The sequence below is a fragment of the Orbicella franksi genome, chromosome 2 (assembly GCF_964199315.1).
Source record: "Orbicella franksi chromosome 2, jaOrbFran1.1, whole genome shotgun sequence".
NCBI lineage: Eukaryota > Metazoa > Cnidaria > Anthozoa > Scleractinia > Merulinidae > Orbicella > Orbicella franksi.
The window spans coordinates 1,652,185-1,668,507 of record NC_138146.1 but is presented as its reverse complement, the minus strand read 5'-3'; the positions used below and the strand labels follow the sequence as shown (position 1 = coordinate 1,668,507).

The 16,323-nt window shown below is 39.0% G+C and overlaps 1 protein-coding gene across 2 annotated transcripts in view; it reads right to left on the bottom strand.

Annotated features, from left to right (window-relative positions):
* Positions 1-787: 787 nt before the first annotated feature.
* LOC145475216 (uncharacterized) overlaps positions 788-16,323 on the bottom strand; it is a 34,010-nt gene continuing 18,474 nt past the window's right edge. For both annotated transcript variants that reach the window (XM_081455239.1, XM_081455241.1), the window contains exons 21-26: positions 15,133-15,409; positions 13,931-14,073; positions 13,077-13,546; positions 11,535-12,728; positions 10,307-10,617; positions 788-9,570 (exon numbers count right to left, since the gene is read on the bottom strand). In XM_081455239.1, the coding sequence (XP_081311365.1) occupies positions 9,525-9,570; positions 10,307-10,617; positions 11,535-12,728; positions 13,077-13,546; positions 13,931-14,073; positions 15,133-15,409 (2,441 nt within the window). In that variant the 3' untranslated portion in view covers positions 788-9,524. The remainder of the gene's footprint in view (positions 9,571-10,306; positions 10,618-11,534; positions 12,729-13,076; positions 13,547-13,930; positions 14,074-15,132; positions 15,410-16,323) is intronic.

Genomic DNA, 16,323 nt, shown 5'->3' with positions numbered 1-16,323 from the left:
TTTAACCCTGTACCCTTCAATAAACGTAATTAAAAACTGACAAAACAATCATCGGTATGCAGCTTAAAAGCTTGAGTGCAGCAAGTTTCACACCACTTCCACAGTGGTGTGCATCCCATGCATACTTTCCTTCTTGAAAAGCAGGCAATTAAAATTCACAGCCCAGCATAAAATCAATTACTGGACAATGGAACATAGCTATTTATTTTCTAAGTTGTCAAGTGGCTGTCTGGGATCTACTTGTGTACACTGGAAAGACTTGTCATGATCCTGAGAAAGGGGTGGCTTATCATGTCGTAATGAAGATATTGCAAGGACTTGAAGGAAAAGGCTACAATCTTTTTGTGGACAATTGGTATTCAAGTCCTGTATTTTTCATTGATTTGGCAGACTCTGGCATGTGGTACTGTACATGCTGGCAGGAAGGGCTTACCCAGTGATATCATGAACATCAAGGACAAAGAACTCAAGTCCATGAAAAGGTGCAATGTGTATCCAGACAGAAAGGCAGACTTACTGCTTCCACATGGAACACAGCAAGTTTGTTCACTTGTTGACAACAATGATGGCCACCATTGAGTGTTCAAGAGTAACACAGGCAGTCAAAGAGAAAGGAAAGTGGGTGCACAAAGAAGTTCAGAGGCCAGCTATTACGGAATTATACAAGAAATTCATGGGAGGGGTGGATCTAGCTGAGCAGAGTTAGAAGCTACCAACGCAGCACTTACAGCTAGTTTGGTATATGAAGCTCCTCTTTTATTTGTTGGAAGTTGCATTTCTTTTAGAAAGAAAGAGTCTACATCACAACCCCCCAGAAACACAAAAGGCTCAATGGATGTTTCCTTTCTGCTGTGAACTTATCAACAAGCAAGTAGGGGGACTTGTTTACCAGAGAAAGCAGCACAACAATCAATCCTTACCAAATGAAGGAAGGTTCAAACTCTCACTGGGCACTTTTCAGTACTACTGCCTACCAGATACCCTTGCAGCACCTTGATACTAAATATGCATGTTCTGTTTGCCACATTAGAATGTGTCCTGCACCCTATTTTCAGACGTTTCACACCCTGGAAAACTACTGTGATAATAAAGACCATCTTGATGCAAACCAAGAAAAACAAGGGGTAACCATAGTCTCTCGACTTATTTCTTGAAAGGAGACCTCGCTGGACTTCTATTACCCTCCTATGTAGTGCCCATGAAAGACAAGAACTTCTGTTTTCATGTTAACATTAACTTTTTTGTCCAGATATTTTCCACTATGAAGGGTTTTTTTAAAATCTCCCTGTCATACCCAAATTGACTAAATAGGGACCCCATAGTATCAAATGAAAGCAGTTTAAATGTATTTTTAGTTTCTGTTAATATTTTTGAGTCATGATATCATGGCGACATGTTTCATCTCCTTGTTCATAAAAATAACATTTTTTGTCCAAAGAAAATTGTCCTCTTTTTGTTATTGCCCTCTAATGTCTAAAATTATGAATTTTCAATTAATCATCATAGAATAAACATTAAGCTTTATATGTAGGTTGTGGTGACCCCACCCCCTCCCCCTCCCAAAAAAAAGATCAAGGTGGAAAAAAGTCCCTTAATTAAGTCTGGTACACAAAGAGTTAACAAGAAATCATTCCACACCAAATCATTCTCAGCTCTATTGTAAAGATATCCGACCCTCTTGGAATGCTGTCCCCAGTGTTTGTTGCCTTCAAAATACTGTTTCAAGACATTCGCAAGAAAGAAGTCAGTTGGGATACTTCACTGGGAGGAGAGGTACTGAATCAGTTGACGTCATTGTTACAAGGATATGGAAAACATTAAGTTTCTCAATCGACAGATGTTTATCATCTGAACTGAACACTTTTGAAAATTCCATGATTGAATTGGGCAGTTGGACGGTGCATCCGATTGGGGCTTTTGGTTACATCATTTACCTCCTGATACAGTTGGAGAATTTAGTTTTGAGTAAACTTAATGTCTCGGAAACAAGAGTATTGCCCATCATTGGTTCCACCATGCCCAGATTAGAACTGTAGTCTGCATTAATACCTCAAAGACTACTCACGAGTGTACACAAGGCATGGAAACCCATCTCTAAAGATCGGTAAATAGGTCTGTTGGCTGGCTTCAGAGATTGCCATGTGGTGGATCACTCAGACTGAAAAGGGATTCAAACCACTTGTGCAAAATCGAGTTAAGGAAACTTGGCACAGTTCAAGAGTCAATCCATGGAAAATATAAACACTTTCAAGCGGTCGTTTGTCCGGTTGGCATCTGAACGCGGAATAACTGAGATCAGGAGTCCTGTAGAAAAGTTGTATCCAGAAGTTTCTAATCAGCATCACGATGTGGTAAACACAGGAAAAATGCAGCAACAGCTCAGCCAGCCATCAGATTTGTTCCTCACGTTCAAGAAGAGATTGTGCATGGTGACTGAACATTGTCTCATCGCTCAGTTGCCTTTTGAAGAAACATTGCTGTTCACTGAACATTGATATTTATGAGTTTATTTAGAATCCTTTGACGAGGACAATCAAGGGGGATGTATCAAACAAAGACTTTGTTACTCTCACACGACATGCTCTTTGTTTAGCAACGAAATCGAAACATGTGACATCTTGATTGACATTTGATCTTGGAAAATTACTTTACATATGTTCATCATGTTAGAATCTACAAAAATTGAATCTAGTGAAGTCTAGGAAGATCTCATTCGTTAAGTCTTGAAACTGCGTCTGTATCTCAAGTGTGTCATCAGGATTAAGAATTTCTGGAAGAGTGGAGGATTCATTTCATTCTTTGGTTTTTCTCTGGTGTTAGATTTCGAAAAGGCATGCAGTATGCCCCCAATTGATCACACCAAGTACTGCGCTTTAATTTTTCTCTTAAACAGTGACATGTCAAGCATGATTCTAACTTGATTCTGACAGTCACAAAGACTTGTTACATTAGTAATATCTTCAGCGTTTTTGACACAAGACTTTACAAGGATGAACCAGGGAAACATTTTGGGATTCCTTATAAGCTATGATACTTTTTTACTCTCTACCCTGTCAAATTTTAAAGTAAATGGAGGAGTCCAAAGCTGTTACCTTAAACTGTTTGAACAACAGCATGAGACGGATAATTGCCATCTGTAGAAAATAACATAACATTGATTTTGTTCAATATTTTGGTTTTTGCTGTTTGTGTCTTTGGGTGGTCACTTGAATCACTAGTGGCTGTCTCATTCTGAAAATCAACAGAGCATTACGTGAAGAATTCCCTCAGCACCTTAACCTCCACATCTTGCTTCACAGCCGTATTCACACAACTCTCCATATCGCCTCTCTTTGCTGTTTTAGCACACCGAAAAACAAAATGGAGGTATCCACATCACTGAATCCAACCATGGTAAACTCTGAAGCACTCTGACAACAGTTTGCCTTTACTTAATATCAGTTTAGACTTACATAGAACATCAAAGGAGAACATAAATATTCACAACCCGTTTAGGTGGCAAAAAAAGAAAAAAAATTCCCAAACAGTTTTGCCAGAAGAAGCAACGAATGTACAATTTTGCCACTTGCCTTGCTCCGTCAGTAAGACTTGCATCAGATAACATGGTCACTAGAAAGTGAGAAAGTTGCTTTCCAGCATTAGGATCAGCTTGATCGCATTCTGAGGTTGAGTTATATCATGAAAATATTATGCATGTTTGATTGTAGTAAAGTCCTAGAAAACTAGGGCAGTACTAGGGCAGTACTTCTACTGATTTATGGTGGTGGTGTGATGATTATTTCCATTGGTTATTTTCCTGGTAATAGGAAAGCCCAGATGAAATTTTTTCGTTAAATTTATATAAAGGCCCTATTCATACTCTGAATTTCGCCACTGTGTGTTTGGTGTCCCGGTACTACCCCAGGTAAACATCCCCCAAATGAACATTTGATGGAAAGCTCAGCTGATGATAAAAGAGAATGCAATGAAACATAATCAGAAGCAAAGGCGGAGGCACCAGGAACAAATGCAGAATCGGTTGCAGCAGAGGCAAATACTATTCACACATTAAAGCCACCACAAAAAAAGTGGTAGGGCCTTTGTGATGTAGTGGAACAATTCAATGAACAAATAAAACAGATGCAGGAGTACATGCAGAGTAGCTGTTCATTGGCGCCATGAATATTGAAACTGTCAAGCATTTAGTCAAGTCCTTTTTCTTCTCTAATGCCTTTTGTTGAGATTTTAAGCTACCAGAAATACTCAGACATCAAATCCACCACAAACAGGAGTGGTAGGGGCTATGTGATGTAGTAGAACAATCCAATGAGGAAATAAAAAAGATGTACGAGTACATGCAGAGTAGTTGTTCAATAGAGACACACTTTAAAGTGAAAGAAGACCAAGAATTTTTACACCACATGTCTACAGCACATTATGACAGGGATGACCCAAATGATAGTGCAAGGAGCTGGGAAAGGACATCGTTCACCAAACCAGGCACATGTTCCTGAGCTTTCCACCTGTTGGCATGAACTATGGTTTCTACACTCCACCAGCAAAAGCATCATCATCAAGCTAAGTAAGCAGGTTTTACACCAACAATGACTTACAACAGCCTATTGCTATATTGCTAACTTGTTCATTACATTTCCCTCCTGGTAATGTATAGTTGTTTTTCTATTAACTGCTTTTCGGTCAAAATGTTCACAATTATGTTTCTAGAACGAAAGTGGGGAGAAAACAAAGAGCTATCAGTAAATTCTAGTATTGAACCTTTCATTGTGATTTTGTGTTCTACAAAATGTGGCATCTTAGAATTAAGAGTTTGTAGGAAAATTTCAGGTGAAATAACTTTATTTATAGTATAGATTTTAAGATTCTTCTCATTACCTACAAGATACTGCAGGCTTTAGCTCCTAACTATCTTACGAATCTAGTTTCAATCTTACTGGCTTCACATCAACTGCAACAAAACATAAATGGTATATTGCTAGCAAGTCCACGGTTCAGATCATAAGGTTATAGAGGATCACACGTTTATAGTTGCAGCCCCTGTCTTCTGGAGCAGCCTCCCCTTGTCAGTGAGGCAAGCCAGGAATATTGAAACTGTTAAGCATTTAGTCAAGACGTTTTCATTTTCTAACACCCTTTGTTGAGATTTTAAGCTCAATATTTACATTTATGGTAAGATTTTAGGTCTTATCGCTTAAGATTAGTCTGTAGTTTTATTCTCAACTTGTTATCTGTAAGAGTTTAGTATGCTAACTGAAATGTGTGATTATTTTCATAGGAAAAGCACAATATAATTATTACTATTATTATGATGATGATGATGATGATGATTATCATTATCATTAATGAGCCCAATAAAATTACTATAATAATATTATAATAATTATTATTATTATTTGCTATTTATTAAATTTAATCTATCTGGTGCTGACAAAAATTGACATGACCCTAATGGGTACCATTTAACAGGCTACCCCAGCATATCTAATGTTGTATCTGCAGGAGGTACGTACATTTCTGGAGATATACATGGTATAAAAAACACAATATTTTTTATACCGAGACTTTTATCTAAGCCTTTCTAACAAATGATGTGTGGATTTTATTAGTAACAAAATTAACGTTTACAAGTAGCTATGTTGATAATGGATTAAAGTTGAACTATTATGTGGGCCTGCCTTGTCTTTTCTCTTATTGCAATCATAGAGTTTAAAAAAAATGACATCAGACAGGCCATGCTTACATGACCTTTGTGATCAGTTGTACAAACAATTGGCCAAGACATTCCTAATGATGGTAGAACTGCAAGCTGGGCCATTTTCATTCAATGGATCAGGCTTAGGTAGGTCACCAATTTCATCTTTGCCCAGCCTGTTCAATTCTTCAAGGTAGTGCTCTTTTTGCTCTTCACACATGTTGTGCAAGATGCAGGCTGATGTAAAATTAAGTAACACTTTGTTGACGTCACAATCCAGTGGCTTGGGCAGACATCTCCATCTCCTTTTAAGCAATTCAAATGCTCTCTTGAACTGGATTCCTGTGGGCCTGAGTCTGCAGCTGAAATGTTCTTTTTCCAGTGTGAGATTGCTGCCTGGATAATTCTTCATTACATGCTTGGTGAAAGGGTAAGCTGGATCACTGATACGAAATGGCTCAATAATGTGGTTATCAATAGCCCGAGACAAATTTGAATCACTGGGTATCAGCCTCCCCTCTGCTATTATCTTGCCTATCTGAGAGCAACTCAACACCCTAGAGTTACGTGCCAGACCACGCTGTCTATTTGACTGTCACAAATACCTTGCAGAATCACAGAATGGAAAATTTTCGTGTTGTAACAGTCAGCATGGTGGACGAGGGCAGCTTGTATGGGTATATGGGTACCATCAATGGCACCCAAGCACTGTAGAAAATCCCACTTTGTTTGGAACTATTTGCAATTCATTGGAAGTCTCTGCCCTTTTGTAGTTTGCTTATTATGTGTATCTTGAAACAAACCAGGAAATGCATAGCTTTGTTAACTTTCATGCATGCTGTCAGCGTACTGATTTCAAATTTGTCCCTGATCTCCCTGCAGTCCAATCACTCCTTCTCCTATGTCTGAGAAGCATCACTAGTTGTTCTGACAGGTGCAGGATTGCCCAGTCTGTGGCTACTTGCCATTGAGGGCATGCAAATCTTGTTTCAACTGTTCAAGGATATCTTCAGAGATAGATAACCATTTTCTATCATGAAAATGGAGGAAATCATGTTCCAAAACATACTCAAGTCGTGGAATTTTCGAAACTGCTCTCACACAAACTTTTTTCACATTAGCAAGGAACAGATGTAATCTTCTTGTAATTGCAGCTGTTTCCGTGGTAATCTTTGCCTGTCATCGTTAATGCTGTCTCTTAAGTACTTCATGTACAAACACAGTATTAAAAAAGTCATATAAAGAAGTAACCAAGCAGCAATAATTATCCAATATGGAATGCACGCATGATGAGATCTGCACAGTTTAATGCAGTGAGCATGTATTTGGTTAACTAATGTGAACACAGCTACATATTGGGAACCCAGTGTCTGAACACAGCACCTTTGTGTCCCTCTCCCAGGGCACTAGTGCTTAGGCACAAAGTGAGAACATTGCCTAAAACAAAGTGGCACATTGCAATGATTTAGATGAAATTTTGGCAGTCAACCCAATTAAAACTATACTTCAATTTGTAGATGATCATGCCTAACCATCTTTGCAAAATTCCTGAAACTCCTGGGTCAGACAAAAAATGAAAGAAAATAGCTGTTCTTTTTTATGATCAATAAGTATCATTGACTTTACTAATTTTGATGCCCAGAAAGCTAGAAAATGCATTTCGAAGCTTCTAAATCTAAAATGTGCCTGGAACTCATTCCCACAGACCATCCTAGAAAAGGTGGCCCTTTTACCCACCTCAGTTGCCACAGCTGACTACTATGAAGTGGGGCAGATGCCCATTTCAAATCTTATTGCAAGTCCTGTTTTCTGGACATAATTGGACCATCTTTCACAGCAAATTCTCCAATTTCAGCACAAAAGCATTTTCTGTGCTGTAATTTGACAACAACAATATCTAATCATCAGCTTTAAAAAATTGCTCCTCTCAGTCCACTCAAAAAATACTCAAGGCTACAGGGCCTGTCACACTAAGCAGAAGATTGGCAGTGTTCACTTTTGAATGTCTGATTTAGAAGTGCCATAGAAGTGTTCTACCTCAACAACCTTTTTAGGATGCTATCGTGTCTGTATTTGTTAAGTGCAAATTAACTCAAGAAGCACGTCCGGAAAGTCCTCAAACCTTGAATCAAAAAGTATGAATGACAAAGGTGTTCCTCATTTTTAACAGTAACACCAACAAAATGTGGGATCTTGGTGCTATGAAGAATGCTCACAAGAGAGTCAGATACACAAGATTATGATATCAACTACAACAGGCCAGAAACTTTTCAGCCTGATGAATTTACTCCATTACCAAATACAAGTTGCCCTTCCACTGAGGCAAAAAACTGTCTGGTAGCTCACTATCATACCTACCAACATCAAGACCTGACTCTCTGCTAAGGATAAGCAAGACTTTTAGTGATGTAGATGTACTTTGTAAAGGCCTTGCAAAGAAAAAAGGAGTTCCTTGGCTGTACCCAGCTGTTCAGGGTCATGTACACCGAACCCAGAGAAACTTTCCAGCAAGTGTTGAACAAAGACAAAGTTACCTGGCCAACCACAGTTGGACCAGGACACAATGGTGTATGAGATACAACCAATGACTTGAGAAGTCAGCACCAAAGGAAAGAGGAAAGAGTTGAAGAGCTTAAGTTATGACGTTACAGCCACATAGGGAATATCACTCAAAAGTGTTCAAATTTAAATTTAGGTCCAAGGTTGCAGCAATGACCCCCAAAACAAGCCAAAACAAGTTGTTATACTTTCAATGCAAACATGATTCATTCAAAATTTGACCAGAACAAAACAGGTCTTGAGCTTTGATAATGTAGCCTGAAAACGTTTGTAGGCCTAGTGTGACTAGACCCTTCACTACTTTGTCATAGAAGAGTTTAGACAAGCAATACGTAGCTAACTTGAGTTGTTTTAGTTTAAAAAAAACTGGTATGGAATGGATTCCATTAGAGGCCAAGGATGGAAAAACATGACAATGGCCTTTTTCTACCAAGCTTTCATAAAAATATTACGTTTTTAAGCTTGAAGAAGTAACATTTAAGTAACGTTCCAAGGAAATGCTTCAGTGAGGGCATTTGCATGCAGGATTCATCTTGCAGTTGAGGGTATAAATCAGATGAGACCAGAATCAATTTCTTGATAGGTAAGTTCATTCTCAACAAATGGTGATGGTAGTGAATGACCTGAACAAGATTTTAGGGTTTTAATAATTTCCTTTATAAAAACCCTCTCATCAATTCTAATAAGTTAACTGCCGTCAACTGCTTTGCATGTTTGCACCAATTTAGATTGCACCTGTCAGAGCTTTGCAACAACTGGTCTAAGATAGGAATTCCCAATTATACAAGACACAAAAACTTCAATTGCCAAGCTATACTCAGTTAATAAGAATTCTTTAAGAAGGCTCAAAAGACAACGCTGAAAACCATGCCAGCACAATTTCACATTGCCACCTTTTATGTCGGGTTCAATTTTACAAGGCAGTTGATCAAGTAACATAACAAGATTTAACGGAAAACAATAACGGACCACAGCTATAACAACTTGATTGAGTACTGTGCCCATACAGAAACAATAATATGGTATACATTTTTAACTCTACACCAGCTCAAGGAAAATATACTTTGATTATAGCTAGAATTTACAAAGCTATAGTTATCAATATGAATAGCTCAATTATTGCAAAACAATCTCATCAAGACTCTTCGATCCTCACTCAATTGGCAATCAGTAAAAGTTCAAACTTGAGATGCACTACGATTGCATTATGTTCCATTACACAGTTTACTTTTTTCCAATGCATCACTGTAATGGATAATCAAGAAGCCTTCAGTCTTTAGGTAAACTTGGAAAACTTTGTATGCCCAATACCTGACATTTTCCTGGAAGCAGAAAATAGAGGGTGACATCAACCAACATGAATGGCTGTAACAGCACAGAATGATTACTTCAACAATCCCAGTCACACTTGGTGACCAACAACAGCTTTTCAAGACAGTTCTTTGATGTACACTGCATTCAATGGAATTCAACCTTGAGGTTTCCTGGGCAGTCATTCCGAAATTGAAAACTTGAAAAATGGCCTCTAAATGTGATGGCTATTGACTATCACTTCATCTTGGTATCAAGTTAAAACCACTGGTTCTTTGCAGAAAATATTACAGGAGGCAATAATTTAGTACTTTCAATACCACCCATGACCAATTTGCAATTATTTATTTCTGGCAATTGTTATTTGACCACTTTTGGTCTTCTGTGGTTATCCCTAGTAGTTAACGTTGTTCTCGTTTCGATTTTTCTAGTACTAATGACCAGGTGAATTACTAAGAACAAATTCCTTACACAGAAATAAAGTTGAAAAATAAAATATTAAAATACTTCTTTGCAAATATTAATACTGAAGATGAGTTAAATCTGCAATAATGTATTTTTCACCGTACATTATCATAAAGTCGTCCCCCCCCCCCGCCCCCGCCGAAATAAATTTTAAAAAAATTATATAGCAAACATCATATCGTATTGAAAATTCTTCCACCTTAAATGAAACCAGTCAAACATTATCAGTTAGATTTCTCAGCCCTCACTTTCTTGAACATCTGAGAATGACATTATTCATACCTGGATGACGAAGACACAAAACGTTGGCCATGACGATTCGTTCTTGTCAAGCTGGGTTGTTGATATTCACCACCTGGAAATGATGAGCCTTGCAACACTTTGTCCGTCTTAGAAAAAACACTCACTCTGCGAGCTTCGCCTTCCAGACCATTTGGAGACACTAAATTATTCATACCTGGTTGAAGATATGGTGGTGCTTTGGCAACAGATGCCTGAGAGGTAGCCCAAGAAAAACTGCCCCCTTTAAAGCGTCCGGTGGCAGGGTTAGCACGAAACCAACACTTCAGGCTCATCGCACTGACTATAAGCTCCTGTTATAAAAAGATTACAGCACTTCAAGCCCTTCATTTCCATAATCGCACCTCTATTTAACAGGCCATTCTTGGGTTCCTTTAACACCATTTCGAAGAGACTCTTAATGAAAGACCTTTCATTTCAAAATAAGCTTTACATAAAAAGTTCATTTTCACGCAAATCACACTTGTCCTCATTACCACTGGAAAAAGTAAATCAAGAAAGTTTCATTTGTGTGGTTGTATGTCTAGATCTGTACACGAAAACCGCAGTTGGACCACAATGTAATCTATAAATTGTTTTGACATGATCATAACTTTCTAAAATACAAAACTAAAGAGCCACCAAAGTTTTTATCCTCATCAGGCATAAGAGGCGGTATATTTATTTCTTGTTTGTTCGGTACTGATAATCAGTCGCCTAGATAGCCAAAGTAAGTTCACTATTTTCCGGCCGCCTTGTTGGTGTACCACAGATGTACACCAACATGGCATTTTCATACTGGGCTCTGTAAAGTTTTGCGAAACACTTTGACGAATATCTGAAGACTGGGAAACGCAAGTGCCTAAAACTTGGAGAAGTGTCTTATTTAGTTATCTTCTACGACATCACAATTTCTTAGCTTTTTTCGCTGGATGGTTTTTGATTTATTATTTTACTGCGTGACAGCGAAAACGATGTAAAGTACTTTTGGCCAGCTTGCAATAAATTGAGTGACCCTCTCTATCAGAATTACAAATATTTAATCTACCTAATTTGAACAAGAATTCACCATCAACTCCCATTTGGATGGTATTTCTAATATTTACTCCATTTTCAGAGTTCAGTCAAGTTAAAAATCATCTCCCTTTCAATTTTAAAAACAAAAGAAAAGAATTCCATATTGAACTTTTCAAGGTAAGCTGTTACGAAGAAATTCCCTCACTTTTCTTACCTCAACTTTACTTTGCCGTGTACAAGAGAGGGGTGGGTTGAAGTCATCACTCAAGACAGTGCAAACCTTTTCTCGCATAGCATGAATGATCTCATCCTTGGGGACGTATTTGTTAGTTGTGTACAAATTGGGCACCTCATCTGACTTAATAACAACTGTTAATGGTCTGTACAAATTGTCATCCAACACACCATCTCCAGAGGAACACTGTGCAATGAACTCTTGAAGGGATATCAAGTGTTTTTCAATGTAGAACTGGCTTTCTAGTGCTGAAAAGCTGACACCAACTGAAACTGTCCAAGGGTTATCTTGATTAAAGATAGGGGGATACACCCCCGAATAGACACCACTCATGAAGTGGCGCTTGGCTTCTTGGCTACGTCCTGCCTCTCCGAAGCCATTCACTAAGGCTCTGACTGATTCTGGTTCTCTTGAAATACGGTTCTCTACCATTGTTTGGAAGATTTCTGTGGCATCATCTAGTTGATTGTTCTTGATCAAACCACAAAGAAGTGCATTATACAAAGCCTTGAGCTCTGTGCTTCCAAAGACTTCAATATCTCCAACCTTATTAAGCAGTTCAAATACTAAATCAAATTCCATTCTACTTATAAAGTGCTGACACAAAGTCAGGAAAACACCCCTTCTCCATTCAGCCTCCTCAGGAGTCAACATTGTCCCAGCAGATGGCAGAGCATAGTCTGTACCACGAAGTACTTCTAACGCACTGCTGTACAGAGGTTCATTAATGTTAAGACAGATGTCTGCCGCTGTAAGTGCCACCTCAGTTGTTGTCAGTGCCCTTTTCTGAACCCCAAATTCGCCACTGTACAACGAGTAGTTAATGCTGAAATTATGCAAAACATGTAACACAGTATAGCCCTGACTAAAGAGCTGTTTACTGTAAGTTAGGTACATCAGTGCCACTCCTAACTGACCCAGGAAAAATTTGTCATCATCATCTAACAAAGCACTAGGACTACAGTCAGGTTCTAGGTTTGGCATTCTTTGCTCCAGGTGATGGTGTATTTTTAAGCTAAACTTTTCAAAACATTCTCCTACAGTTTGGGGGCAGTTGGCTTCAAATGCATGATAAAATGTTTGCAAGACATCATAGTCAATTTCCAATTCTTCATTTCTCATGTTCACATAAACATAACCAAGGTCTTCCCAGCTCTGATGTTCACTGGCATGCTGCAAAAAAAGTGCTATTGTTAATTTGAATGTTTATAGAACAATGAACATGAAAACATAAGCAATCTGACATTTTCCCAGCTATAGAGAAAACATACACTTAATAGCATACATTCCAATTAAGAGAATAAAATTTGTTACATAAAAAAATTAATATGGCACCTAGATATTCCAGTTAAATTATAGCTTCACACAGGAACCCGTCAACCACAAGATATGCAGCAGCAACTACTTAACTCATGCCACAGGTTGCAATTGGACAGTGACACAAATTACATCCCTGAATTAACAATACACTAATGGTGGTTTTGCCCTTAAAAATAGTATTTTAAAATATAAATTGTGTACCTTGATCCTTGGCAAGTAAAACTGTACATTCTTCTTTGAAGGAAACTGAAAGTGACTAACTGTCGGTATTTCAGGTACAACAGGAGCAGACTGTGCTTGACGATTTTGCTCTGTAGATCTTGGCTCTCTCAAGAAGTCTTCCACACTTCGAGTTCTTCCAGGTACAGATGGAGAAAATGGATTTGCACCTGTAAAATGGCTTCCACCTGCAAGTTGAAAATGATGTGACCCAACTCCAGATACTGGTCGAGCAGCAGGACGTTGCCATGTGTTTGAGGAAAATGGTCCACCTAAATGGAAGCCCACTTGTGTGTTAATGCCACTAGTAGCTGTATGCTGTTGGTCATGTGCTGGTTCAAACAACCCTGCTCCAATGGCCTGTCCAGATGAAAAACTTGGATCCTTGAATACAAAAGGATTCCCTGACTGACCACGGCTAACTGACCCATTGCCAAGTCCAGGCACTACTTCTGTTGGGTAAAACAAAAAATGAACTAATATAAAACCCCTGCAATGTTTAACATTATGCATATGTTTCAAAACAATGCCTGGCTAAGCAGGGGTTTCTTTAGGGGCTGGGCAGTGGGCAAATTGAACAAGATGATCTTGCCTGCCTGCCTGCTTTGACCATCTACACGAAAGCTTTTGCTACAATGAAGTTCAATTCAAAAAGTTTTACCGCCTGTGAAAACCAGTTGCCCTCCTGCTAAAAACGTTAATGAAACCCCAGGCCAAGAAAATTGCAATTTGCACATTGAAAGTTTTTTGCTATGCTGCAAGACACATTGTTACAAAAGAGTAGAGAGTATGGATGGACAGTATTCACACAAAAAACTGCTTGAAGGAAAACCTACCTGACAAGGCTGGATCAGAGTTCGCCCGCATGGAAACACCACTTTGATGGTGGACAAAACGACACTTATCACCATGGCGGCAACCCTGACGTGTACCATAAAAGTGGCAAATGTTTCCTTGGTTCTGGCTTTGGGATGATAGACTACAAGAAAGGCAATACACACATTAGTATGTGTGAAGTATAGCAGATCTGGAGAATTTTACTTACACAACTTATGGATATTCATTTCTTGAGGCTCTGGCTGGAAGGTCTGGGTGCCATCTTAAACAACACACCCAACTCTCACAGTGCTTCAATCCACCCAAGATTACTGGGGGACAAATTGTTTGGGTAACTTGACAAACTTCTGCAGGGTAATCTGCAAATGACTGGACAGAAATTTGCCACTGTTCAATATCCTCCGTTGCCGTTCAAGAAGAAGAAGATGATGAGATTCCTTGGACATATTCTCAGACAACAACATGAAAATCACTGTATTACAGCCTCAACATGGGCCCCGAGTGAAAGAGAATGAGAGGTCAGCCAAAATCAATGTACAGTGAAATGGGAGAGGTCCAGAGCAGGGTGGCAGTCCTGGAGTGAGGTGCAACCCACTACACAAGACAAAAGTGGAGGCCTTATGCATCACTTTTGGCTCGAGTAAAAGGTTGCTGTGATAACCCAACCACCCAGCCTCAGCCCCAGCCCAGCCCCAGGTGAGTGCTGTCAAAATTTAGTTTCCAACAATGGTAAGTGAAATTAGCCTCAGTAATCTTGTTAGTGATAATTTCCCATCAAAGACAAGATGAGCAAAACAATGAGTTGAAAGCATGGCTTAAGTTAAAATCCAAGCATACTTTGCTGGTGTTTGTCCTCCGATCGCCATATTGGCCACCATATTGGAGATTGTGTACAACAGAAGTCTGGCACTAATAAAGGACGTAATAGATTCCAGACATGGTGGCGAAAAACAGAAAAATTCTGCGTTTCTTTTCATCGTCATCCAATTTAATTGATAAGGCATGAACATTGCGCACCTATTGAGAAAGTAATATTTTAGTGGGGGCAACTGAAAACTGAAATGTACTGGCCCACTGGGCAACTTGATTTCAAATTTGTTTTCGTGCCCCACAGGTCTTATTTCATTTTTTAGGTCTTCTTTTATTCTCAGGAATGAGAAACAGCTACTTAGCAGCCTTGAAATTTAGCTTGAAGAATTACCTTTTAAAAGATGCTTCAGAACCTATGCTAATTTCAGCTCTAAATGGCACTTGGTAACTGCCTGGATTTGTCATCTCTGTGAAGGGTATGGAGTTGGCTGGTTTGGTTTGTGACAAATGTGGCAAGGTATCTGATACCGTCTGGTTTATTTGATAGTCTCCTTGACATAAGCTTGAAGGAATGTCACCAGGTTGGACACCCTGTCCTTGCAGAACAAATGGGTTTGAGGGTCTCTTTTCTGTAATGCTTCCAGCGATGCTTTCACCAGGAGTACTCCCTAAACAGAAATGAAGAGAAAGAGCTTTTATTCCCTTCCAAAATCAACAAACATTGACTATGCCTTTTGACAAAAATTACTTTGTACCCTTGCACAGTGAAAGCAAGGGTTCAAGATTTTAGACCAAACCATACCCTTCCCTCTCTGTACAAACTTAGCCTTCTTACGTTCGATGATAGGAGAACGCATACTAATTGGGTCATTCCCACGGCTTTATGTCCCGCGGTTTTCTGCGATGCCAGATGATTTCAGGGTTTGGACGCCATTTTGGGCTGGCTGACTGGCTGGCTGACTGGCTGGCTGGCTGGCTGGCTGGCTGGCTGTGTGGCACAAATGGCCTCGATCAAATGTGAAATTTTTTTGGCCGCCGGGAATTGGTAGGTAATAATAATGGCGCGTTGCAGACTAAATCTATGAACTTCAAAGGTCTTGTTTCATTCCTATCATGGAGAAATTGCTGCTTTGAGATTTAAAATAGAAAGGAAAAAATGTAAGTCAATGTTCAGGCGGCCTCAGAATGGAAGATCAACAAGTACAGAGTCCTCGAACCATGACATCGGTTGTACGCTTTTAAGTAAGTTTTGAATATCGCTCACGAATTTTAAGCAGTTTCCCGGACTTTAGAAAACAAAAATAGTAATGTACAGTATTACTTCAAAGTTGAATTCAACTTTTGGAGCAATTGGTACCGCCACAGCCGATAAAATGACTGTAAAAGTTTTGAGAAGTTTTCGCTTTAGCGTCAATTAATTTGAACAAGCTGATGTGCAGCAAAACACGTCTGCAAAAATTTTGAACATTTTTTTTTTCTTTTACATAGGTTTCTTCGCCTCGGCATGAATAAAAATTTACTGTTGTTGAGCTTCCTTTAGCATTTCTTTTTATTTGGTTCAGTGTATTTCGGAATTTCGGTT